Source organism: Phalacrocorax aristotelis, chromosome 2 (assembly GCF_949628215.1).
Source record: "Phalacrocorax aristotelis chromosome 2, bGulAri2.1, whole genome shotgun sequence".
Lineage (NCBI taxonomy): Eukaryota > Metazoa > Chordata > Aves > Suliformes > Phalacrocoracidae > Phalacrocorax > Phalacrocorax aristotelis.
Window position 1 is genome coordinate 118,616,150 of NC_134277.1, and position 27,504 is coordinate 118,643,653.

The 27,504-nt window shown below is 39.1% G+C and overlaps 1 protein-coding gene across 4 annotated transcripts in view; it reads right to left on the reverse strand.

Annotated features, from left to right (window-relative positions):
• The window catches only part of CDH2 (cadherin 2), a 118,443-nt gene that overhangs the window by 14,921 nt on the left and 76,018 nt on the right, over window positions 1-27,504 (reverse strand). For all 4 annotated transcript variants that reach the window (XM_075084911.1, XM_075084913.1, XM_075084914.1 and 1 more), the window contains exons 3-14: window positions 23,382-23,608; window positions 21,396-21,542; window positions 20,149-20,304; window positions 18,225-18,369; window positions 17,010-17,182; window positions 12,392-12,529; window positions 11,846-12,031; window positions 9,313-9,569; window positions 7,831-7,973; window positions 6,370-6,603; window positions 5,813-6,046; window positions 3,908-4,047 (exon numbers count right to left, since the gene is read on the reverse strand). In XM_075084911.1, coding sequence (XP_074941012.1) covers window positions 3,908-4,047; window positions 5,813-6,046; window positions 6,370-6,603; window positions 7,831-7,973; window positions 9,313-9,569; window positions 11,846-12,031; window positions 12,392-12,529; window positions 17,010-17,182; window positions 18,225-18,369; window positions 20,149-20,304; window positions 21,396-21,542; window positions 23,382-23,608 — 2,180 coding nt within the window. The remainder of the gene's footprint in view (window positions 1-3,907; window positions 4,048-5,812; window positions 6,047-6,369; window positions 6,604-7,830; window positions 7,974-9,312; window positions 9,570-11,845; window positions 12,032-12,391; window positions 12,530-17,009; window positions 17,183-18,224; window positions 18,370-20,148; window positions 20,305-21,395; window positions 21,543-23,381; window positions 23,609-27,504) is intronic.

Below are 27,504 nucleotides of genomic sequence, written 5' to 3' on the forward strand. Positions count from 1 at the left end.
TCAAAATCCAAAGCGTTACTCAATTCGTTTTTATCAATGACACACAAATGCTGGCACACAGCTATCCTTTTTAAAAAGGAGCAATTTATGTTTAGAATTTGGATCCTGCACACATAAAAGTAAACCATTATGTTTGTATTTTTAATGCTATTATCACCTTTAAAATAAAGGCTACTGTTTTCTTTCTCTATATAAACATGTAAGAGAACATGACAAAAAGCAAGCTGTTGGCTAATGTCTGAATAGACTTGTAAGAAAAGGCTTCTGCGTGTTCCTTCCTACATCACCTTAGGAAGAAAACTACTTTGAATAATAGTAAAATGATTGTGTTGGAAACTCTTGTGCCAAAGAGATCTGAGGGCTAGACTACAATACAGGTTCAAACCAGCTGATCTGCAATACTTTCAAAGCGTACCGCTCGCTTGGGCAACTTGCTTCAACAGGACCACCTGCATGAGCAAGTACTACTAAAATTCAGAATAAAAATTAAAAATCTTAGTACGAGTTTGAAAGGAACACGCCAAGGAGTTCCTAAACTCCTCCTAAAGGAGTTTCTGGGTCTGCCGTGATAGCTAAGAATCCCAACTGCATAGCTTCCAACTAACTAAATAAACCCTCTTTAATAAATAAATTACTCCACAAGTACAAAAGTAGTTCGGTTCAGGATGCAGAGAGTCCTAAGTTCTATCACTTATCTTCAAGTCCTACCAGCCATATCTTCAAGCCACCTAAACATCTGGGATAAACAAGACAAGTATGAGGCCACACATGGTAAACCTTCAAGCATTCATCCAGAAAAGCAGGTGATTTAAAAAAGGCCTAAGTAATTTGCTTGCCATAAATATAAGTAAGGAATTTTAAAAGGTACAGATTATGAAAATTTCTGAAGCTTTTAAAATATTGCTTTCACTGCGATTCACATGAAGCTTTTAGCATTCTCTCCTATTTTGCTGCATGAGATGCACTCTGGGTTGGATGATTCCATGTTTCTGAGTCACCTTGTGCACTGCCTTCTACTGAAGCTGCTTGTTCAATTGATCCTGATGGTTTTGGGGAGAGTGCACCATAAAAAGTTAATATTGATGTAGAGCATCTTCCTCTGTCATTTGCTGATGACTTGCGGATGCAAGGGTGACGTGAAATAATTTTTCTTTACTTTAATAGAACAGTGGCAGTTTTACCCTGTGAGGCCTCATTCTGAAAATAGATTTTTGATGTCAAAGTGTTCTAAAAAAGCATGAGACTGCCACTTTAACACTTGCTTTATCTTTGACAAAAATGCAAAGATCTTTATGGCCAATGCCTTTTGCCCACAACGTTCTGCGTGCAGCTTTGCTTGTACAGTATTTTACTAAGCCATGGTTTGGAAAAACGAGATTACTACCTGTAGGGAACTTCTTGGGACATTTCAAAAGCTTAGCATTCCAAATTCTTAAATCTCACATAAAATGCATGCAAAACCAAATAAAACCAAACCAAATACATTCCTCCCTCTTTCCCCTGGGCAGAGAAGGTGAGGGGGCAAGGAGGGAACCAAGAACAAATTCACCTATTATCATCCAGTTAAGCACAGGCAGAAATTAGATTTTACAAAACGTCAAACCAAAATAAAGTAAAAAAATCTCCCTGAAAAACAAGACAGAGCTTATTTCCATCATCCATTGTAGATAGAAAATTAAGTGCCTGCATGAAAAGGTTGTGCTCTCCAGTCAGCTATTCTGGACAGGAACAAATTCCTAACTTTGGAGCTGTGGGAAAACCTACCCACGTTTTGCCTACACAATGGCCTAAAACTCTTGCTACAGAAGTAGTTATAAAAGCTTGCTGTACTTTGTATGAGCTTATGTTTTCTCTTCCTGCAATGTTTGTTACATTTGGAGTTTATTAAGTTCTTTTATATGCTCAGACACTGTAGTCTGCTGCTCCGTGGATCAGGAAAGGGACCAGGGTACCTGAACAATGCGGCTGACAGCTAAGATAATTAGTTTGCAACAGTGGCCTTAAAATTTGTCTTAGGAAAACAAGCAGGAGTTTTGTGGCTAAAAGAATAATTCAATTTTCTACAAAGCCCTTAAACCTCTCTGTGTCCAGGTGCTTCCTCTGCTCACCGTGAGAGGAAAGGATCCTAATTTCACATTTCTTACCATTTTACTGCTACTCCACCCATTGACAGTTTTTCCTTTCGTTGTGTGCTCATTCACTGCTGGCGAAAGGCTCTATTTATGGATGGTTTGCATCCTGCTCACCTCTACAGCATTCACACAACGTTACCTCCTGCCATGCTATCCCGACTACACCTCTCACAAAGACAGCCCTTTCACTGGAGAGGAGCACAGTACAAGACGGACAGAGGAGAGGCTTCAGCTCCATTTCTAAACTATTAAGTATTTTATTCTCATTGTATGCTGTTACAGTGATGCTTGAAGTTTCTGATCTGCAGCGCAACTTCTCCCAACACTACTCCAGCATCACCTATGACCGCCCACTGAACAGTATACGCTCCGAGAACCTTCCTGACTGTCCTGAGGCTTGTGTGGACAATAATTAAAAATCAAAACCACATGAAAATTGCTGAACAGATCCTCCAGAGAATTGTGGGTGAACACGAGCTGGGGATATGTGAACTGGAAAATTAGTTTTCACAGGGCTGAGTTTTCTTGATGTTTTTCAGGCTTGCAACTCCTGTGCAATAACAGATGCACAAACAGGATGCAATTGTACTCAAACTATCCGTGTACAAACAACTAGAATACATACACAGACTCAAAGGGTTGTCTTCAATTTGTTTAGTAACATAAGCAATTTTCCAAAACTGCATAAACTGAAGTTTCCTTTGCAAATTGCTTAAAAAGGAAGTTATGCAGAAAAGCCAGGAAGTAGGAACAGTACTTGGGGAAATGCAGGAAGCATGGAAATTAGTGAGGGGAACACAAATTTCAGACAAACAAACAAATGAGCAGAGGGAAGCTATAAATGTCTGTACCAGTGATGGGAGACATTTTTCAGATAACTCAAGTGCCAGATGACTGTGACTGGGGATGTGTGGAAGAATTGCACTTAATTTTTCAAGGCTTTTTACTGGAAAATTTCTTAGGCTCTATTATATGCACTGTTCCCTTTGTAATTATTACACTTACTTACACCACTAATAATGTGCAGAAATCTACTGTTTGTCGTGTTCATAAAGCACTTAATAAACCTCCTCTGAAGGAAGGAAATCACACTGCTGAGAAATTCACTAACTTGGAGAGAGAGTGAAAGAGAAGCTATTCTTAGCATATACACATCACTCCTAGTCCTCTGACATATCAGCAGTGGTTCAACCAGAGGTGACATGAGAGTAAATGCATATGGCACCTGCCTGGAAAGGTATTTGAATAAACACAGATGTGCCCTGACAGCTTCTTGAAACATAAATACTTTCCAAGCTGAAATCCCAGTAGTGGCCAATCTGCCAATAGCCAACATTACCATATATCTAGAAAGGCATTCACCCACCACTAAAGACAGGTCATATTTGGAACAGACTATATTAGGCACTCTGCAGTGGTGATTCTGTACAACAGGATCTCAGACAATGAGTGAAGAAGGTTTACAGACTGCAATGAGGGTGGGTGTTAATTTTCATTTAACAGCCTTAGTTGGAATATGGTCAGAATGCTGAGGCTGTAAGTGGACAAGATACTGGTTTTACAACTCATTCCCAGGCAAGCAATTGGTATTTCAGAACTGCAAAAAACAACATGCAAAAGCAATGTTATACTTCAAGCTTTTCAAACTTCACTTATTGCCTTCAGTATTTAATGCGAAAATTAGCTACCTGTCATTATGTGTCAATGGAAACAAAACATATAAAGTGCAGAGCAAAGTGCAAATCTATACCTAAAACCCATTAATCGTTCCTCACCTGATCTTCTTCTCCACCACCTTCTTCATCGTATTTCAAAATGTTGTCCCTCACATCATCTTCTGGGTCAATCAAGAGCTGCTTTGCCTGACGCTCTTTATCACGGCGTTTCATCCATACCACGAACATTAGAACTAAAACTACATTGTAAAAAGGGAAGACATGAAACCACATCTTGATTCTGAAGTCAGTCACAGAAAATTGTACAAATTTAACACCAAGGTTTTAATTAAAAAAACAAAACAAAACAATAAAGTTGGTTTTGACTGTTCTGGATGAGGGGTTTTCAGGGTTTTGTGTTGGGTTTTTTTGTGTGGGTTTTTTTTTTTTTAAGTAAAAAATTTCACAGAACTCAGCTTAAGCAAGAGATGTTTAAACTCAGGCTACTACAGGCAATTTGATTTGGAAATCAATCACATATTCAAGGTCGTAAGTCACAAATCCATTTCATATCTGCAAAAAAAACTTTGTCATGAAAAGCAGAAAGACCAGGCTTCATAAACTACTGAATTCAGATGGGAATCTCTCCAGTAGTCGCAAGAATTCTAAACAATTATATTACTTATAATTTTTTCTGCTATGTCCCAGGAACATACAGCAATGTATACACTTTTAGTAATTCTGATGTTTGAACACCACCAAGCTTAGGCCATTTTGGCATACAGCTCTGACGTCCATGAGAACAGACCGTATTGTTGCCTAAGTTTAGATTTATGTTTAGAAGCAAGAGGAATCAAGGTTGAGGAAAACGCAGTGGCACATAGAGCTATATATTTCTCATCTTTAACCGCAATAATTTCAAGTTATACTGTTTATTAACAAACTAAAGCTTGTTAAAGAAAACTGAATGAGAAACAAAACAGAATAAATGTGAGTAGAATTTCTAATTCAATAGGCATGTTTCCAATTACAAACATGTTCATGGAAAGAGATTCCAATGTATCTAGAATGTCAATATACAAAGAGTGTCTTAAAGGATTTGATAGTTTCAGTAAGGCTCTGTTAATTCAATACCTAACATTTTAAGAGAGTACCTCGTATCAGGAAAATAACTGTAATGTGCTTATGTACAGTCATGGGCTTAGCCAGGCTCAAATACTTTATTTTTTTATTTCATTTATTTATTTCTCTTAAAATTACCCCTTTCCCTCATTTTATATGTTCTGGACTAGTGCAGAGTATACTCTGAACAGATTAATCCCTTCCTTGTGTTCCACAACAATCAGATATCAGTTAACCATAATGTGTAGGAGAGCTAGCCTTTAATTTACTACACTGGACAGACTTAAGTCATGATGTTTAGTCATTTGCCTTACTGAATGCACTTGCCACAAAAATAAAATACTAGCACAGCTTTATGTAATACTTAAACACACATACACACCTCTGTTCCTGCATGGTTGCCTGCTTGTTGGACCTTATAAGAAGGGCTGTGACATATTACTTTCCAAAATCAAATAGCCTACATACATTAATCTGAAGCACAAGAGCAGTAACACCAGAGCACTCCTTGAAGGCACTGCTACCAGCTGTGGGTGGCATCAAGTCACACAGTACCAGCAGCACAAGAGACTAGATGTCTGGGGGCTAATCACATCCTGAAACATGGTGACTTGCTAACATAACATATCAAATGCGCACGGGCATAGATGGAAAACCTCTTTCACAAACTCACTGTGGGGCTTGACTGCCGTGCCAGTGCTAGTTGTGATCTCTCTCACAGAATCCCGATCTTTCACCATCAGAAAGTTTTCATACTTGTCCAAGACATTAAACTAAGGAGCAACAGTTCTTGGGCTTGAGTCTTTAATGACTCCCCTGCCTTTGTCAAGGTACATGGGACTAAAACAAAAGATGGTTCTTGCAAAACGTTAAGAGTTAACATCAAGAGATCTATCTACTCACTGAGCAAGATGATGATACAAAGCAGAATTGCAATGATGGCACCAGTTCCCAGCCCTGCGCCAACGATCCGGTCAACATCAGTACAGTCTCCATTTATGTCGCATTGGCAAACTTTCACCTTCAGCACAGAGGTGCTAGATGCATGTGGATTTCCAGAATCTGTAATTACTATGGGCACATCGTAGATACCAGCCTCCAGGAACCTGATCCTTAAAGAGAGCTGGGCGTGATCACCTGCGTATGAAAATAAGGCACTTGTTGAAGAGTCACGTACTGCTCATGTGGGTTTCAAACAGCATTGGCAAAAATGGCTCATCTTTGAGCTCTGCCTTAACTTATTGTTCAACCTACTGCATGACACTCAGGATAACAAACTTCTTCATTACTGCGAACTTCTTTCTTAAAATTTCTTGTTCTTTGGGGAACTTATGCTAAGGTGCTTTCCTATTCATATTAACCAAATTCATGTCTGTTGTGAAATAACACCAAAGTAAAACACAGAAAAGCATATGCGATAGTTTCTTTAAAATTATTAAAATTTCTCTAACGTTAATTACCACTAATTCGAACAATAGTCCAATTCCTCTTAATACTAGCAGGTGTGTCAGGCAGCTCAAAGGCAAATGGGCCTGCGTTTGGATCTATGTCAGGGTCTACAGCAGTGATGTTAATAGCGTTAGGCTGCAGTGTTTCACACGTCGTGGCTTCTTTCGGATTCACTTGGGGGGCATTATCATTGATGTCCAGCAGGTATATCTGAAGTGTGCCAGTTCCGCTCATCGGGGGGATTCCTTAAAGAGAATAAAATCATATTGAGCCTGTCTCCAATTGGAAAGTTACTTAACTGAAGCTATACCAACACTTTTCAATTACCACGTACATGTGTTTACCTCAGTTCTGGGATTCTGTCTTTACCAAGCCAATCTAACACTGTCACTGCTCCTACTAACATACAAATTCTTATGTAGTCTGTCCTCAGAAATACTGCCCTACTTGGCAAAAATCATCAAATAACTGCAGATCCATAGATCTTAACTCTAAAACTACTTCACTGACTAGACAGCCAGTTCCCCTCCAGAGACAGACTGCATCAAATGCTTCAGAGAAAAAGATGTAAAACTGGAATAGTTTATCCTCTGGTTAAATTATTTTGTAACTTTAAACACTTAAGATCGCCCTTTACCACAAGTATGCTATTTAAATACTTTCTAATACTGACTTACAGGATGTTACTTCTAGACATTCTTGCTATCCATATAGAATATGCGATGCTTCCGTAAACCTTGTTAAAGTCACACATTTATGTGAACATGTGGCACTGAATTTCTCAGTATAATTAGCAATGGTTCTCATTCTACTCCCACCCCCCATAATCTTCCAGTTCCATTTAATTTTGTACTCCAGAACAGAGCCAGAAGGATGGAAATAGTTGATCTAGCTTTGTTATACTGTATCAGTTTGCAAAATTTTACCATTTCGCTTCTGTCCAATGTAAATTGCCCCAGTGTTTTAGTTTTGCCCTCTAATGCAAGAACATACCTAATTGTACCTGTTCATCTTTCTGCTATCAGCTATGAACGCTACAGCACTCCAGCCTAACTCAAAGGATTTGTTTCTGAGCAGAGACTGTTAATTATCATTAACAAACTGACAATCAAAAGACACTTTTCCCTCTGCACTGCCTGAATATGGAAAAACACAATACTCCTCCCTCAGCACGTTACTCCCCACAAAGTCCACTCATGCTGTGCATTCACTCAGACCACTGCACTCCTGTGCAGGTTTTTTCAGTTTTCTGTAAACTTGACTAATGTAACTAAGCCAGTGCCTTTCTCATAGAATTATTTTTCAGCCCTTTTCCCATGTAGCTGTGAAATTTTCAGAGTCTGATGTTAATACAGACCTCTGACTTGGATGTATGTATTCTAAGCATATGTTGTTCTCTGCCCTCGTAAAATTGAATGTCATTCAACCACACAGAAGAAAGCTTTTTGAAAACATACAATGTTGATACATACCATTATCAGAAGCAAGAAATGTTGCATTATACATATTGTTTTGCACATATATTGACTCTCTGTCCAAAACAGCTGTAGTAGTTATTTGTCCATTAACAGGGTCAATTTTCAGCCAGTTTGCAGGATCTGAAAGTTTTGAGTACCTGTGTATTTGATCACAAGATGTGTTATTTATATGCCAATTTATTAAGACTTGTCACTAAAACTCTTGAAAACATGTATTAAAAACAGTCCTACACTTAGATTCTTTAAATGTCCTGCCATGTAAGTTATCATCTAACTAGAATAAATAATACCATAAACTATATAACATTCATATTCGGACTCAAAATATTTCATTAAGGGCCCCTCTTCTTGTTCTATACCTACCTGTTCATAGAAACTCTTATATTTTCTCTAACTTTATCTTATTAGAGCACTGCGAGCAGGAGGTAATGATGGATAAAGAGTGTTAGAGTAGCACTAACTCACATTATTCTAGCGCTTCCAGTATCACTTAAAGTTAATTTTTAGAGGCCTTGGTTTTAATGCATGCTTCTCTTCTTAATTTGAAAGAGGAGTGTCTTTCAAAATCATCCTTCTACCTGATAAATTTTCCCTTTGACATTAATCAAGTGCAAGCTATCTTAGGTCATTAAAATGCATATATTCTTAAGTCCTCATGCTATCATGTCTATGATGGTTATGCCCAGAAACGAGCAAACTATCAGCAACAGCTAACCAAAATTAAGAGAAAATAAATTTTTAAGAACCTTGTTTTTGAAAGGAATGACAGGAATTAACTTCTGGAGTTTCCTCCACATAAGCTAGAAAAGCTGTTGGATAAGCCAGGAACCCAAGTCCTGGCCCAAGGCTAGTGGCTGTGCCTTAGCCTTGCAGTCAATGACCATGTTTTAAATGAGGTACGTGAAAGTATGCGTTAAGATTTCCACATTCTATCCTCTTTATTTTTCTCATTTAGCACAGTTTTACACTTTAGATAAATTATGATCAAATTATGATCATAGCTATCAGAACAAGAGTTCACAGATGGACAACAGCAGCACTTCGTATCGCTGGAGAATAAATGAGAAGAAAACCCTTAAGATTTGGTCAACAATCTGAGATGGTTATGCTATTGCGTAAAAATTACTGGTTAATTTAAATTGCAGATTATCTTGGTTCACACAAGCATGTGCCTTCTCTGACTGGATTTGTTGGGATGCCACGTATACTTTAACATAGGTGCATAACTTCATTCTACCTTGATGAAGTGGGACTCAGCATTAGAAGATGACCAAGCCTACAGATCTATGAATGCTTGTCAGGTCACCTTCTCTACAGTCAAAAATCCCCTTGGAGAGCTGCACAAAAAGCTACAGGAGGTGTTGGTGTGTAGCTGTGTGCTATGGTAAATGCAGTCATTTCATATGCAGTCTCTTTGCTCCCCACCCATTCTGCAACATTCCAATTGTTAAACAACTGCAAAATATTTATATAGACCTTAGAGAGGTTTGCTGCATGTAACGATCTGGGTCCTGAGCAGTGAAAGTTGTCAACATGTTACCAGCAAGCAGCCCTTCTTCTTGACGTACAAGCTTAGGGTTTGGCACAAAATATGGGCTCTCATTCACATCAATGACCGTAATGGACACGGTTGCTGTTGACTGAGGAGGATGCTGAATCCCCTTAGCCAAAGGCACTTGATTTTCCGCAGCTACAGTAAGCACGAACATCCTGTTGGTCTCGAAGTCAATAGGCTGGGAAAAGCAAAGAGCAGGAAGTGTTAACATTTACTCACAGTAGTGATGCACACACAGTATTTTTACTTTAAAGCTCCTTTTTAAACAGTGCTTGTATTGCTTTTCTCAAAAATGAGCACAGAGCCTAAAGAGAACACAATCAATGTAACATTTCAACATGAGACTGGGTTGGGTTTTTGCTTAGCAGCAGCAATTTTGAAGTCAGAGGCTAGAAACCTCGTCATTCTTGGATTTAACTTACTGTGATACTGCCATTAGTGGTAACTGAGGAAACAAGTAGTTTCATCAGAAGATGATGCAGAAACTCCCAGCTTTGTGCCAGGCACTCACACGAGCAGATATGCCTCCTGAGGCGCTAATCATGGGGAGAGAAACCTGCCTGCCTCTATTAGGAGGACGAAGGTTTCCTTCAAACAAGATCATGACCATATCTAGCGCCATAGGTCAGAGATTCTTATGCCCTTAATGTTTCATTAGAAAGACACTGTAATCCCAGCTAATACACTGCTGGTATACCTACAGCTCCCATCTCTACAGCCTGGGCAACCTTCGGTTTGGGGACTTCCTCACTGAGCCAGAAGTCCAATTTAAGGAGGAGTAAAAAAAGTTTGAGGTTAGAGTTCCTCTGTCATGCTGCAGAGGGGTGAAGCATTTCCTGAGAACTGATTCACTTTAGTTCTATGCACTGTACTACGCGCGCTGATTCTAGACTTGAAGGAACTCTGTACCTTACAGGGGCAGTTGGCACATTACAGTATGAAGTCAGTGATAAGAGAGAATCCAATCTTCATTACATGTTGACAGATCAACTCATTGCACTGCCAATAAAAACTGTAGGCAGGCTTCCAACTCTTCCCATGGCCAGGTGCTTAAAGGAGCGCTGCTGGCCAGATTGCAGAACTGCTATTTACCACCTCAGGCTGATTTTCCTGTACTGTTTAAAAGCCTCTGATTTCAGACGGTATAGCTGGCCCCCTTCTGAACAGGCCCATCGTTCCCTTGCATTTGTAGGAAAAAAATTCCTTTTCCAATGAGGCTCCCACATGCTGCTACTCTTGTTGTTAAACCAGGTCAGATGTAGCAAAGCACTGAGGTATTCTGGCAGCAGAGGGGATAGAATATTTTAAAAGTAAATTTGTAAGTGAGCAAAGCTATATCAAATGTGTTAGATCTGGAATCTTAGGCTTGCTTTTGTTTCTGATACTTTCATTTAATCTGTGCATTTTCTAAATTCACTTTCCCAGGTATTTCTAGTTTGATACCATTCCTAGATCTGAAAAAGATGCCAATGTGCCTAATTACAAAGCCCAGACACACAATTCTTGCTGGAAGACCGCAATAGAACAAGTAGCACCTCTGGGGAAGTGCAGTTATAAAACAGACAGTTCTTAAAAAACATACAACCTAGTGTGAATTACCTCTATAGCGGTACAAAAATTTTATCTTTTTCTCACCTAGATACTGAGAAGATTAAAAAAAAACAAAATCCAAAAAAGAGTGAAAAAATCCCCCACAAGCCAAAACCCCCAAAAAGGTGAACGTTTCAACTTCCAAATGGGAACAACGGCATCTCACACTTGACTTTGTAAGTGGATCAACCAAAACCAGAACAGGTCAACTCAGAGACGAGACGCTTATCAGAGGGCCATGAGGAAAGGTGGCTACTGCCTGGCAGTTTTAATTATAGAACCACATTGCTTTTATCACTTGAAATAAGTCACCCCTCAACATAGAGCTGTGCTGGCTAGAGAATGAATATAGACAGATTATTCCATAAAAGGTATTTAAATAAGGTTTTAAAAATAGCCAGTCTTTAAAAGCCTCTTGTAGAAGTAGCCTCCCACCTATCACTTCTTCCTCTCTGATTGTGCCTTGACTACCTATATCTGTTCCTTAACGGGAACATGTTGACACAAAACCCGCAGACAACAAGTGTTGACTGCTAATGGAGGCCAGGAGGTAGGAAGTTGTTCATTTACACTAGCAACAAATACTAAGCAGACGCTTTTGCACAGACTAATTCCTATCTCTTGGCAAATAAAGCTTCAAAATCTGTCACTTTAAACTTTTAGAACTGATCAGTTGTAAAACTTGATAGTGTAAGGAAGGAAACACTCCAAGAGACGGATGGCTTGCTTCCACAAGACAGACGGTGCCCATCCATTTTACTTTCCAGACCCATGCTGGCCTCAGGAGTTCAGAGTTTTCCCCCCTCAATGCTCTCCCACTTCTTCCATCCCTGCTTAGTTCTCTGAAGCAAAAGTATCTCTCACCTTCACAACAGTCACCAGCCCATCATTGCTATTGGGATCGGTCAGGATGGTAAATCGACCTGTCGGGTCTCCTCCGGTCATTCGGTACATCGCATTCCACGCAGGTGTGTGGGGCTGATCTTTATCCGTTACCGTCAGATTTGCCACGATCACATCCACCCTGTTTTCCGGTACTTCCCCATAGAACTGCATAGAACAAGAAGGCATTTTACCTCAGCTGCAAAAGCACACAAGAGTTACACCACTCTGAACATTCATCAATGTTAGGGAGCACGTCTCTCTTGACTGGAGCTCTGACAAGTTATCCAACAAAGTTTACCTGAGGCTACCCAGAAAACTGATGGTTTGATTCCCTTGTCGGCTTTTGCCTTTTGGCCTAAGCAGAATACCTTATCTAAGGGATATGTATTCTGCATTTATTTCAATTCTGCCTGCCAGTACACTATTTAATAAGTAATAAATATTTACCGTCTGTGAATATAATGAGAAAAGCAGGGAAGGGTTATAAATATGCACATACTTCAGTTACTCCCACCCTGTACTCACAGTCATGGCAGTGAACTCTGGAGGATTGTCATTGACATCTGTCACAGTGATGACAGCAGTTGCTGTGTTCGAAAGACCGTATGTTGGGTTTCCTTCCATGTCCGTAGCTTGAATTATTAATGTATATTGTTGTACTTTCTAAAACACAAAATGACATCAACATAAGTTTTAGACAAAACTAACATTACCGTAGGACAGCAGGTGTTTCCAAAATTGCACTTCGCTAAGCAGTGGAGCCTATCACACTGTTTATTTTAGTTAGCATCACCTGAAATGACAGGAGTCAAGTTTGTGCCACAGGAATACAGCACTGGGTTGCATCTCGCTACATTGAACTACTGCTTGATTTTCTTCAAATATCACTGAGACAAGAGCAGACTGCCTGTTTCCTACTCTCAAAATCAAAAACACTTTACACGGTTAATGCTACTATGACAGATTTAACAATGCTTTTCAAAGGGGGAAAAAAACAAGAGTACAGTTTATACTAAAACAGGGCAAGTCCTCAAAAGCATTTAAGAGAACTGAGCCAAGGTAGGTTTGTTGGCCAAACGGCCACAACTGCCAAGGTTTTGTTTCAGCTGAGCCCAAGTATAAAACTGCTGTTGCAACTTCTTGTGATCGCTATGGAAACCAAAGATGTCAAGGCTAACAGAGACTAGTAAGGGCACTGGGAGAAAGGGGGGAGGGAGCAGCCACATGGGCTATTTCCATAAATGTTAAACAACCCAGCTGAAGATGGCCGCCGCTGCCTCCTCCTCCTCCTCCTCCCCCCACAAGCCCCGCGCTGCCCTTGCCATCAGTAACGGCCCTCCGAGCCAGGCACTCCGCGCTCCTGCCACAGCTGGAGCGGGGCCAGGGCTCCCTCAAGCGCAACAAATGCCCAACTGAGACATCAAACCAGTTTGAAGTTTAAAACAAAGTTGACATGGTTGTGTTAAAAAAAAAATATAAAGAAAAATTAGACAGATGTTCTTTGTGTAGGGTTGCCGAGAAGTTGACTTTAGCTCCTCAACGGTTTGTGCCGTGAAATGCAAATGTTGCATATGCTTTTTCATTTGCCAGTTCATTTTCCTAGTTCGGAGAGAACTAGGTGTTATCATTCAGTTCTTTCCAAAAGAAAGCACACAAACATAAGAAAATGTTATTACTTTGAAACATCACTTTCGTGAATGGTTTACTAACACTGGCAAAAAACCTTCTGGCAAAATAAAAATACTTAAAGAAAAACAGCTTTTTCACTCGGTACCTTATTTTCTCCCACTACTTAAAGACTGGGGTATATGACAGATGACTTTTCATGGAGACTGTTTACAGAAAAGGACTACAGATATGGATACAAAAATAAACAAGGACAATTCCACTGAAAATGTCTAACTTTCTTGCAAAATTTTGGCCAAATATTATGAGACACATTAGAGATTTAATGTTTATGCATACTTCCAAGCAGCAAATGTGAGCCATTGAATAAAAAAAAGTTTTTAAAATAAGCTGTATGAATCTATCTCCTACTGAAGATAATTTATGCTCACGTCCTCTTTCACAAAGGAACCCTTACACAACACACCTCAAATGTGTATTACTGCATATGCATTCCACAGTTCTTTAAAAAAAGCAAGAGTAGTATTATCTATACAGAAATGCAATATATACATTTAGTAATGCATAAATATGTATACAAATTCTGGCTTGGAAAATATACTTGCAAAGTGACCTTCAAAAAGCTTAAACAAACATCCTAAAGGTTTCCTTCACGACACCAAGAGAAGCAGTCACAAGGGAATGAAAGAAATACTTTTACCACTCTCATCCAGGAAAAAAAACCCCACTTTACTTATTGTGAAGCAATAAAATCTAGAGCAGTATTGAAGCAGATCTTGCAGCCAGATGATTCTGCGTTACTGAAACAGCAGGTGCTTCTGATTCATCTGGGTCTTAACACACTGATCCCAAGAGCAAATTTCATTAAGAAAACTCCATTATTATTACACGGAGACTCAACTTCCGTACAATCTTCTTATTTAATTCCAACAGAAGCAGCACACTAGAAACTGCCCTCGAAAGTGCCCCAAATGACAGCGTATATGTGTTTTTGTTTGTTTTCGCCCTTCCAGCACTCACATACAGAAGATCAACTGCTGGGAATGAAATTTCAGAAATCGACAAGTGCACAACTTTTCAAGTGTGGGGAAGTTGGGGGAGGTGCCTCTCTGCTTTCAACTGCAGGTTGAGAAAGAGCCAGGAATAAGCCGTGGAGCATGTGTCAGCAGCCTGCATGGAGACTTTGCAGCAACACATCCAAAAATGAACTGGCAGCTTCAAGAAAGAACGCAGACCTCATCAGGTCACATCTTTCCACTTCAACACTGGCCAAATAAAAGAACACTTCACTGAATTAACCTCACGTGAGGCAGGAATGTCAGTGTGTAAATTTAAGTACCCTGCCTGAATTCTTTGGTACCTCCAGCAATAAGGCAGATGTTTTAATGCTGACGTGAATTCCACAGCAGTAGTGGAAGAAATAAGAACAGCTGGATCTCATGAAAGAGCATCTTTTGGGATAGCAAGTGAAAGACTTTCTTCTGCCTTTAGCTGAGTCCCCTACCTCAGCAACATTTCTCCTGTGCGTGTTAGCATAGATAATGCATTGTGCATGTTAACCTAAAATACTAGCAGATGAGGAATGCCATCAGAAGAACCACTCTTTTTTTTTGTTTTTTTTACTTTTGTAATGCCTACAACACTCATGCTCCCATAAATAATGGGTCACGTAATTTAAGAATTTAAAATTGTGTGTAGTATTTAATGAGCCTAATTAAAGCTTTACAAAGACAGTCAAGACTTAAAGGGCAGAACTGCAGAAGTGGGTAGTGAAGCTGAAGTTCCTGGACAACAAGAAACCTTGTGCAACAAGGCACTCCCCAGCCTACCATCCGAAGACCTGCTTGATTCAGATCTGGCTTTCAAGGCTCCTGGTTGTTTTCATTTAATTGGCTTCCACAAAATGACTCAGGAAATGAAGGAAGCAGAGCAATGGCTTGGGAAGGAAACCATTTTATCTCATATTAGTCTAATTTAATATTTGCATGATTTAACATTAATCATTAATATTCAACATGTGCAAGAACTGTTTATAAATACTCATTTGGGTATCAGTACAGTGATCCATCATGAAAACTGATGGCAAATGACATCAGTTAATGCAAGGGCCTAAGCTCCACAGGCAGCTGGTTTCTTCCAAGTTAAATCACTCTGGTACAGCTAGTCACTAAGTAATAAAGCTCAGAGTTATCGCTATGTCCTTCTGAAAGTTCACCTGTCAAAGATGACCAGGGGATTTTAGAAACAAGGGCAAAGCTGCCCACCATTCTTTTAATTTAATAGGGCAATACTGTAAAGTTCAGGGTTTTCCCTTCCTCAAATCCACCCTTTTCAAATCCAAGTTCAATAGAATGAATGTTAATAACTTTAAAAATTAATTGCAACATCTAACAGTCTGTTTAGCTTTCCAAATCTTCTGATTGCCCCTTTCAAACTCAGATGCATCAGAATATTAAAAGCCAGTCCAGAGCATCAGAAAGTATTTTCATTCTCCATTTTAACTAAGTATAAGCAAATAGCTAAAAGCCGAACAAGCAAATCCAGTTTAAAAAAACCCTTCAGATTTAATGAGCTAAAATGAGGTTAGTAAGGCAAAAGTTGAAACAAGATGTGTTGAAATAGGATTTGTTTGGATTGCATAGTTTATTTATAAAATAATTCTTTTCTCTTGTGAAGTTTTCAAGCACTTCAAAAGCACAGTTACTCCATGTGACAGATTGAGTTAGGAGGGAAAATATTTTTATTCCTATCTCACAGATGGATGAACTAGAGTAGAGGGTCTGGCACCCTCCTTCTCTGGTAGTGGGCACAGTGAAGAACTGTCTAGGCAGAATGGGACTTGCCCATCATGTAGAGCAGAGCATTACTGACAGTCAGATATTTTTATTATTTTTTTTAAAAAGGTTTTGAATGTGTGTCCAAGCTTCGAGACAAGTCTCTATCTGGGCAGTTTTCAATACCAGCTAGTTCATTTCTTAGAAATGTGCTTTTCAAATTTTAAAAGCGACAACATTTTTCCTGGTTTATTTTAATATGCAAATTACTGCAAATTTAGCAACACAGTATCCAGAAGATTTCAAGTATTTACCACCTCTCTGTGAAGAGCAAGGAAGAGGACAGAGGGAGGACAGAAGGTCTCCTGAAGTTTCCAAAATAAATAAAACGTATAGCCGATTCCATTTTCCATCTACTCTTTGCCTGTGGAGCTCAGCAAAAGGAACAGGCTGAAGCTGAAAAACACCTCCCATCTCAGCACCCAGACCGAGCCTCTGAGGTCCTTATCTGCATCGCTCTGCTTTAGTGTCTACCTTACAAACAGGCTTTCGAGACAAGATCCTTTCCATGACGTCATGGAACTAAGAGTGACTATATGTACAGAATGTGTGGGTCCAATTTTAATCCCCATCCTAATTCCCTCTTTTCCAGGGAGAAAGTTCAGACCGGGGAGGGAGACCAGTATTTGTAAATGCTTCTTCACAAAGTACAACCCAGCCTATGGGATTAAGGCCTGCCATACCTCTCTGTCAAGCCCAGCTGCTACAGTGATAATGTCACCAGTCTCGTTGTTGATTGTAAACATGTTTGGAGAGGGGCTGCTCGGGGCCTGTGACAAGATTCTGTATCTCAGCATCCCATTCTGCGCATTGGGATCATCAGCATCGATGGCAGTAACAGTCATCACGTAGGTTCCTAGCAGCAGGATAAATAATTGATGTTATATAAACAGTTTACTCAGATTACACAAGATCACTTACAAGCAATGGTCAAAGCACGTATTTCTTTTGGTAAACTCTGCACATTCCTTCTCTTACTTAAAACAAACTGGTTAAACCCAAAGCTCACCAACAGGATAATTAAAATACATAGGAGGAGATAAAAATACTTTGTGTTTATAAAATATCAGATTTGCTTAGAACTGAAGAAGCTCCACAAACAATGAAATCCTACAATTGCGCCATAAATAACATTTCTGTAACAACAGAGCTCCTCACGTTTAGATAAAAATGTTATTAATTGGGCCAAAGGAAATATATTTAATTTTCAGAATTGGTGTGCACACTGATAATGATTGAAAATCAGTGTAAATAAAACTCTTTCAAAGGTCTGAGATGCATGTTCTTTTCATCTCAAATGCCAAGTCAACACTGCAAAGTGAGAAAATGCATTTCTTGTGCTAACCTTTCTAAAAAATTCATTTCACACTACTGACAAATTAAGAAAGTGGTTTCAGCCATAGTGCAAACTTCAGTCTGAGCCGATTAGAATTTTAATGAGATGTGAACAACATTTAGGGCTTTCTTGAGAATTCAAATGAAACTGATTTCAAATCCCAGTATTTGCAAAGCCTCTGAGATTCAGAACTAGAACAGGATCTGCTGATATTTCGCAAGTCTCTCATACCCTGAGCTGTCAACTAAATGAACGTCAATGGCTATCATGAACATAACTGCAAGAACTGTGACACTATAGATAGGATTTTCAAGAACAGGCACCTAAAAGTCATATTCTTAAAGACTTCTCTGTTTTAGTTTATGTACATAATACTTTCTTCTTTTGGGAATTAACCCTAGCGTGCTAGCATGTGAATTAAAAATAAGGTGAAAAAATTAAGATGCGTAGATTTTGCTCATTACACTAATAAGACACCTGTGAAAACGTTACAAGGTCTGAATACACCCCCTTCATCACCTTCAAAATGTTACTGCATACACTTTGAAAGCCCATATATTACCTGGCTTTGATCCTTCAGGCACTGTCCCATTCCAAACCTGGTGTAAGAATTCAGGTCTATTGTCATTCATATCAATGACATTAATAACAATGTCAATAGGATTTTCCACCTGGTTTCCGTTTACATCCACTGCGTGTGCTCTCAGCTGCAAACATCATTAACAGTATTAGAATTTGCACAACATACAGGCACAAATAGATACAGTAATGGTGGCAGGAAGTTTCAGGCCAGACATTTTTAGCTGAATATATTTTGTTGTCTGCCACTGCTCCCTCATATCAACCATCCGAGTTTCCAAGTTGCTAACAGAACTGCTGTTCAGACTTCCAAACTATTCTAAGCTGCAGATTTACTTCTTTGATTTGCTGAAAATTATTTTGAATCACGTATTTTCGATTAATACCAAAGCCTACTGTCATATATAAATCTGTTTTTAATAATGACTGTTAGAAAACAGATTCTAAAAACATGGACGTTTATATCAAACAGATAGCAACTTATTAACAATCCATAGGGAATGAACACTGGCACCACTTTCAAAAATTCTTTACTGATATTATGGATATTGAATAGACATGAACGCATAGGAGAAGCATACAGAATAGATTTGTGCTACCTGGAACACCAAGGCAAGGTTTGTAATAAATCACTGTCAGTAAACACACTGAAATTCCAAGCTAAAATTAAGCTAAAAGTTTATGGACTGAGTTTCAAAGATACTGAAACACCTAAATTTAATGCCCCGAATGTGAAAAAGGACTGAGTAACTACCTTTGACAGCCAGGTTTACCTAAATCATCTTAAATTGGACAGCCAAAAAAAAGGAACGTGGTACTTTCTGCAAATTTAAACCTATGTATCCAGGCCAGAGCCTGGCAATCGCTTCGCAAAACAGCGATTTCTCCTATGGCAGTCCTGCTGAAGGCCATTATACACACACGCACACACACACACACACACACACACACACACATATATATATGTAGGTGTCTTCTGGCTACAAACCTACTAGAAAGGAGCAAGAGGGCATTATTAACTCACCACTCTAGAAATGACTCATATAAATGTAAATTCCTAAGTCAGTAAAATCTTGAATTGCCAATGCCAAATTCTCAGTAAAATTCTTGTGGGTGCCAGAGCTGCTACAGTCTGGCGAGAGTCATTCCCCCCGCCTCCACCCAGATGCCTCCTGCTGCCTCCCCTGTTCAGGAGCAGCATTCGAAGGGCCTCCCTGAGCACGAGGCAAGGAGTGTTTTAATGCACGACATGCTGGAAACTCTCTCTAGGAGCTGAGCGACTTCTGTAATGATTTCAGTGTGGTCTCTCAAAAGCAGAGACAACTTTAGGTCACAGCCTGGTCTCCCCCCTTCCTTCAAACCTTTCTTTTCCTCTAATACTGGAATCCGTGGTCTACTTTGTCAATTTCTTTAGAGCAAAGAATATCATTTTCATAAGTTGACAGACCTAATTTACAATTCCATTAAAATGCTTAGATTTGCCCCTGAAAGTGAAAATTGGTAGGTTATTCTTCCCATCCATTTCTCAAATCACAGCTGCTGCAATTCTAATAGCAGTCACATCCTAATTTAAGTTGCTGAACTAAAAGTAAACTTCTGAAAAAATATACAATACAGCGGAGACTGTGATCAGTGGTCTGTATTTGAAATATAAGCTACAGTATCCATATTTCAATCTTCTAAAATTACTTTATCTAAATACATTTAATCACTGTTTATGTATGTTAATGTATTTAAGCTGCTTAAACATAGTACGAGTTAGCCTTAGTAAGTACAATAAATACAAATCTGCTACAAACTCTTCAAATCATATCTCATAGAGAACTAAATGCTGGCTGCTCAAGTCATGTTTGAAGCAGATGTTAATCTTCAATTTGATAATCTGATTTATGGTGAATTAAACTTACATGAAAAGAAGCAATCTGCTCCCGGTCTAAAGGCTTTGTCACAGACAGCTGTCCTGAGATGGGGTTGATGATGAAGATGCCTGTTGGAGGCTGGTCAGCTCCTGGGCCAGTCACACTGTACCGTAGGGAGAGGCTTTTATCACGATCGGACCTAATCTACGTGTCAAAAAAGATAATGTTTGCATTAGCTACAAATCGCCAGTGGATGGGACTGCTGATGAGACAAGCAGCAGCTCTTTTTTTCCATCTTTAAACTAAACTTGTAAAAATAATTATCCTGGAAATGATATAAAGTTAGTATAAAGTTTGAGGTTTTCAAATGTACTGTGGCAGAAGGCTGGTCAATTCATTTTCAGGAACATAAAAATATCCCTGCTTATTTCTCATAACAGGATGGATTGTTCTAAACCAACACAAATAAGTACTCTTACCTTATACAGAATTGTTCAGATCCTAGAAAAATCATAAAACTACATTAAAAAATTAAAAGTCGGTTTTGGTTTTTTTTTTCTTCCTCCTGTATCTTCCCAGACCAAAGCTACAGACTCTCTTCACTACTAGCAGCAGCCCTTTAGAAACTCACATTTTTTTGTTTAAAGACTGATTTTTGGTCTCGTTTTCCGAGGAAAAAAATTAAAGGTCAGTGGATCTGTGAGGAGCAGGTGAATCACCAGCATGCACATCAACAAAGCAGAGCAAAACTACAACCTATCAACTTGGGCTAATGCTCTACCAGGTTCCAAAAATCCTTGCAGAAGTTGATCATGACCAACCAGCACCATGGCTGGAAGTCCTCTCCTGTGCTGGGCTCCTGGACAATGGCCATGTCTGTGCCATGTCCTATGGAACAGCTAGTGTCCTAGCACCCTCATCCTGTTTCCTCCCGCCTCCTGGTGCACTCATCCTCCTGCTCACCCCCACACCCTTCCCCAGGTGGAAAACTCCAGTGCAGAAGGCTGGAGAACTAAACGGGCAGAGATCCTCCCTAACCACTTAAGGAAGTTACCACAGTACTTACCACTCGAACCAAGGTCACCTTCCACCACTACAGGAGCATAGGGACAACTCAAAAAAAAAAAACAAACCTCGTAAATGCAGCCTAGCCCAATATGTACAGAGGCAGCAACCTAAACCAACTCAAAAGACTCTGATAAACATTTAGACTACAAACAAGACATCATTCACACAAAATCTCTTCAAGAGCTCTCTGAGGGACACTGAAACCACATTGCTATTAACTTTCTTACCCTAACTAATTCCTGAGGAAAAGGTCCTCTGGAATTTTCTGGTAGGTTGATTGGAGGAATAACCCAGTCTCTCTTCTGCCTCTTCAGAGGGCTGCTGTGCTTGTATTGTTGCCATGGAAATACGATGTCTTCAATTTTCTTTTGGTCCTTTCCCAGGTACAAGATAAAATTAAGCACATGTTAGAAGAAGAATTACTAGCAGACATTATAAAATAACTCAGATACAATTACATAATTGACTGAAAGGCTGTCTTTCCTTTGTGTTCATAGAACTGTTTTATTTACATTCACAGTGAGGTATGAAAATAACCAATATTATTTACAACTACATTGCAAAATTTTAAGAACTCCTTTTTCCCCATATTCAAGTTGGAGGAGAAATGGAATTATAAACCATTTATAACATGGCACTACTGTGTAAACTATTCTGCACTTCCTGAAAAGTAGTTAAAATTTTGCAGATTTAATATTATGCATTTATGTATTTCTCATTAGCCAGAGCTTCAGTTCAGGTAATGTGCTACTGTACATTAAATTTAGATCTGGGTGTGCTAAAATATAATTTGAGTTCCAAGAGAAGTTTAATACATATTGGTAAGGAACGTCTCAAATATTTATGACCCTATTAAATCCCATAGAATTAATGCTGTAATTATTTTAAACCTATGTCAGCCATGATGGATGCAGTAGATGACCCACTTTACACATTGGGCATTAATCTCTGCTGGGTGTCAACATTCCCTTCCTATTCCTTTCTATATCCGCACTCATTGAAGCCTTTGGATGCCAGCACACATACAGCCATGCTAGCTTGCTTAAGGGTGGAGACAGGGCAACAAAAACTTTTTCCAAATCTTTTAAGATAAAAAACAAACAAACAAACAAAAATCTGATCAAGTATGCCACAGAGTAAAAACAGATGCCCAGCTGAAGGCCCGATTCCACTACTCTACATTCTGCTGATGGCAAGGATGCCTGAACTGGATCTTTGGAAAGAACAGGGCACGCCCTGGCATACCTAAGTATCCGCTCTTTTACTAGATTTTTACAGACAAAAATGACATTTCCTTTTTTAAAAACATGCCTTAGAAGATTTAAAACAATCATCAAGTAAGCAAACAGAAAACTGAGGATTGCACAGCTTTGGTCTCCAGTGTGTTCTTGGGTAAAATGTCTCACATAACCACAGTCTATTTTGACATTATGCTTAATCTTTAATGTGTACCTATTACAGGTATGTTAATCTATGAATAAATTTTGTGCTTTATTTCTAAACTAAGCATTTTATAATAGAAGGTAAGAAACAGCAGGCAGCAAGTAATACAACAGAAAAAGGTAGTAGACCTAATACTGTTTTCCTAAAGTAAACGCACTGTTATTTGTATATTGCTAGGTTAGATTTTTGCTACAGTATGTGCTTTATCCCATGGCAGCTTCCAGCAGAGGGAGACTAGCTTCCTTCCTTACCAAGTAGTGCTGGAATCATGAATAATTTACAATCTCCATTTGATTATGAAGGGACAAGACAAAGCCAATATTCCCTGCCAGAAATGCTTTCCTACTACTGCTGTAAATCTACAGCTCCCATCTAATAAACCTGACTGATGCATTCTAGCACAAATTTGTTTATTTTGTGGTTATATTTAACCGCTTGCATAAATACTGGAATACTTTCAAGCAATTTAAAATAAAGAAATGACCACATCTGACTTAAATTCAGGTATAAATCTCAAAACTATACAAACAAAAAGCTCGAACATAAACGAATCCTATATACTTAAACAGGCATGCCTTTCCATGCCTTAGCAAAGCTACAGAATAACAGGCTATAAAAACGTTCTTCCTGAGGCTCCAGCTTTGCATGCACTAGTTGTCCATTAATAAAATGCCTCATGGAGAGGTACACGACAGACAGAATCAAATCCCTATTTTTAGGCCTGTTTGCAGAGATGCATTTATACAGGCTGCATTTAGTTGTTTTTTCACCTTTTCTGAAGCCCCTGTGAAGGCTGGTTGAGGGGTTAGCTTCACTCTCATTTGCCATTCTTCCTGGGTTTCCTTGTCTTGAGCAGACACAACGAACTCTGTGGGCTCTGCTGAAAGTTGAAAGCTTCGCTCTGCATAGACCACTCCATCTTCACCTACTCTGAAATCTTCTGGCTCACTGCTTCCAAAGTGTATTTTTTTGTTTTCATCACAGCTTCGAAACTTCACTGCAAAACAGACACAAAATGAAGAGCAAAAAATGAAAACGCAATCCACTTGAACTTAGTGTGACATAAAATGCATTAAAAATACTGAAAGGCAGAAAGACTGAACTTGTTGCTGTTATTATCACCACATTCAATTTTGAGTGAAGACTACGGTAGGGGCCAGTCCACATAACAGTGCTATCCTTCTGTTGACTGCTAGGCAAAATTTTTAACCCTGGATAGAGTGCCTGCCACCCAAAGACCTGTCCCCCACCACAAGAAAACCCTTTCCCTCCATGTCCTAAGCGATGTTTTGTTTGGTTTTCAGTGGAACGGCTGCAGGGATTTGCACCTCGAGCCTCACAAAGATCCAGTCAATTCATTAAACACACTTAACAAATTATACTGCAACCACAGTCACAAACACAACCGTGCTTCCAGTGCCTTCTCTGCCAACAGCGGCAAGGCAGAAACCCAGAAGTCCATTAAGAGATTAACTCCTGTGCCCAGCTCAGCCTGTGATTCAGCTGTATCATCTCACGTAGGTCATTTATGAGCTCTGGGCCTGAGTTTCCTCATCTCTCATCTACAAGATGAAGTCAGCAGTAAATACTTACTTCACAGAGAAAATCCAAGTTAAAGACTTAACTTCCCCCCGCCCTTTAAAAAGCTATTTCATGTACCACACATGTCCATTCATCTACTTTGGAGTTACCCATTCTTGTTTAATTCTCCCCCTCCCTCCTTTTGTCCTGTCTGAAAGATGCACATTGGAACGAGAAGTCACTAAAACTCATTATATAGATAATGATGGCAAGTGCACAAAACAGAACAGATAACAGGTTGCTGCTTTCTTTACCCAATTGCTTTCACTACCACTTCTCTTCTGGGTTACTACAAATAATAGTAGGTAAAAAATGAAAGTCTGCTTTTATAACCAATGATCGTCCTTTAATGTTTCCAAAGCATTATGAAATATTTTGATTGTACGAGCAACAGAAGTGCAAAATATCATTACGAAGGTTGTGCTGAAATGCACATAGTGAAGATGAAATGAGACTTTATGCTTCATTTCAGTTATTGGACTTTTTATACTGTGCTAAACCATGCACAAACTACTTAGCTTCAAAACCTAAAGGTCCCTCTCAAGAAGAATCACTACTAAGTGTCATGCATCATATGCTTTCTTCTGTAATGCACTTGTTTCAGGAAGGTACTGCGAACAAGAATCATACTTTTTTGTATTTGAACTTCAGGGGCCAAGCTGGTGTTCAGATGACACATAAAATTTGTTTCCTTACTGCACCCTTTCAGTTATCCAGAATCGCCCCTTTGCCCTCTCCTCACAGAAAAGACTGTACAAAATACTCCTTCGAAAGGGTCCATCGTGTACAAAAATGAGACAAAAGCACAGCACTCCTCAAAATAAATTATAAAACGTCAACCTTCTTAACATCCATCTTGCTGGGCTGGGCAGGGATACTGCTCTTTCCAGGCGGCTCGCAGAGTTTGAAAGTCTCCCTCTGTGTAATGCCAGGCTCACCTTGGGGAGAGGAGCATGCCACGTCCCACAAAGCACTGAACCCAGAAGAAGAGATCTGCCTGGGTAAAAGGCTGAAGGCTCACTGCTAGGGCTCCTCGCAGATGTTGCGTCGGTTCTTCCTCATTAGCAGTGAGTGCTTCACTGAAATGCTAATACTCAGCCTCTCATACATACTACTCTATAGGCAAGCCCTACTACTCAAGTCTATCCTACCTGCTCCATGAAGTACAACTGACCTATTTTCCTATGGATCTACAGACAACAGGTCTCCAAGATCTGGAGGAGACAGAACCTCTGGTTTGCTGTTCACATGGGAGGAGAAAACAGACAGGCAGAAGGTCCAGCTCGCAGATGTTGACCATCCCAGTGGTCTCCTACTCTTTTCAACACTGAGCCTTGCTGCTTGAGTCAGTATGCTAAAACAAAACAGCCATCTGAGAAAACGCACGATTCTAAACCAAGGATATAAAACTACCAGTTAAAACAACTACACCAGTACCCAGGTATCATTACTACAGCCCTAATTCTGTAATTCTGATTAGCCAGCCTTCAGAGCTGGATATTCTGTATTGTTTAGCACAAAAACAAAAAGGTGCCCAAGAAGAATCTACTCAAAAGTCCCTACATATAATGATTTAAGAACTTAACGACTGGACTACCAAACAGTGCCGCTTGTACTGTCGTTCAGAGGCACAGACCACCCATACCCCAGGCATGAAGAAAGCTGGGCCTCCTCCAAGCGCCATCTCTGTTCACAAACAAAACTCTCAGAAACAGTTCACATTAAGAGACTAAGGAAAAAAACAATCAGCAATATATCCCATAGCTCCGTGCCTCTGCTGACCTCTCATCTCACAGCTATAGCTGCTCTCTGAATCGGCTCTTCGAAAGAGAGGCTTGACCAAACGGACAAAGAACGAGCCAGATTCACGTCTGGCTCTTCTCAGACTTACTTCTGAAAAGTAGGGAGAGGGAAAGAAAATTAATATTAATCTAAACTTTGATCACTTTCTCTCAAAAGGTGAAATTTACAATGAGCATTACAGTCATTAAGGTCCAAAAGACTGAGATATCACAACAATATTTTGTAAAAAAATTATTTCTCAACTATTGCACAGTAACATTAATTTTTACATACTTAAATTCATAAAGAAGAGCATTTCTTTCCTCCCATCTTCTTACATATAGACTCCAGTAGCCAAAAAAAAAAAAAAAAACAACCAAAAAACAAAACCAAGAAAGAACCACCCTCCTAGCCACTTCATTGATATTCCTCCTCCAGGCGACTGTGTATTATGAAATAAAATGAAAATCCCTTTCCTTTGACAGTATCCTGGTAAAAATGTATAAAGTTGTCAATGCTTTGTGAGAATTATTCTCCCTTTGCAAGGAGCACACATTAACAAATTATACTCAAGTACAGCCATCCATAATTAAATTACCTTGACAGAGTACAGGTTATGCAGTAGCTACTCTCCCCCCAGCTGCATGGTTATCAGTCTTGTAAATTCGATTTACATCACTTTGCTTCATTTTTCAGTGTTCAACTGGTATGAAAAAAGAGTGATTTCTGACTGTAGGTTTTGAGGCAAAGATTTTTGCACAAATGTGACAGGAAATACTTTTTTCACTGAGAATAATGGCTGTTTATACCAACCATGTTCTTTCTAACAACCACATGGAAAGGAGGCATGCTTTCCAAAAGTTATTTTCTGTTGACAGATCAATCATATGGATTCTTTTAATTTTAAAAAGGGTTAACTAGATATAGTATATAGCATCATCACTTTACATGCAATAGAAAGAGTAATCAAGTATCATATTTTACTGCTTTTTAGTAACACTCTTCACATAAATGATCTGATACGAGTGTCTCAATCTGTAAAAACAATGCTGATTTTTAAAGATTTCTCTTTTGAATATCTTCTGCACCTTCTGAAAAGCATCTGTTTTTAAAAAGATTTCTAAGTATATTATTTGAAAGTGCTAGGAAGTATTCAATCATAGTCTGAAATAACTTTTGGTTTTAAAGAGAATACCTTTGGTCCTATCAGAACAATAATATGCACACCAACTTTGACACATGGGAGGAAATGCAATTAGTTCACGTGCTCAAAATAAGGCAAAAATGCACCAGGATTTACAAAAACAGGGTCTTTAAACAGAAGAAAAATTGTGTTTTGTATTAGCATGTGATTATTACTAAACATTGGACCCTAAGACAAAAGACCATTAGTATCCTAATTTAGGAGTCTTTTCTTGTCCTAAAACCACGACAAGTGTAATCTATTAAAAAAGAAAAAGAAAGAACCTCTGTGACGACATTTTAAAATGAAAATCTACAGCTCTGTGGTACTAAAGCAAGCTTTCAAGC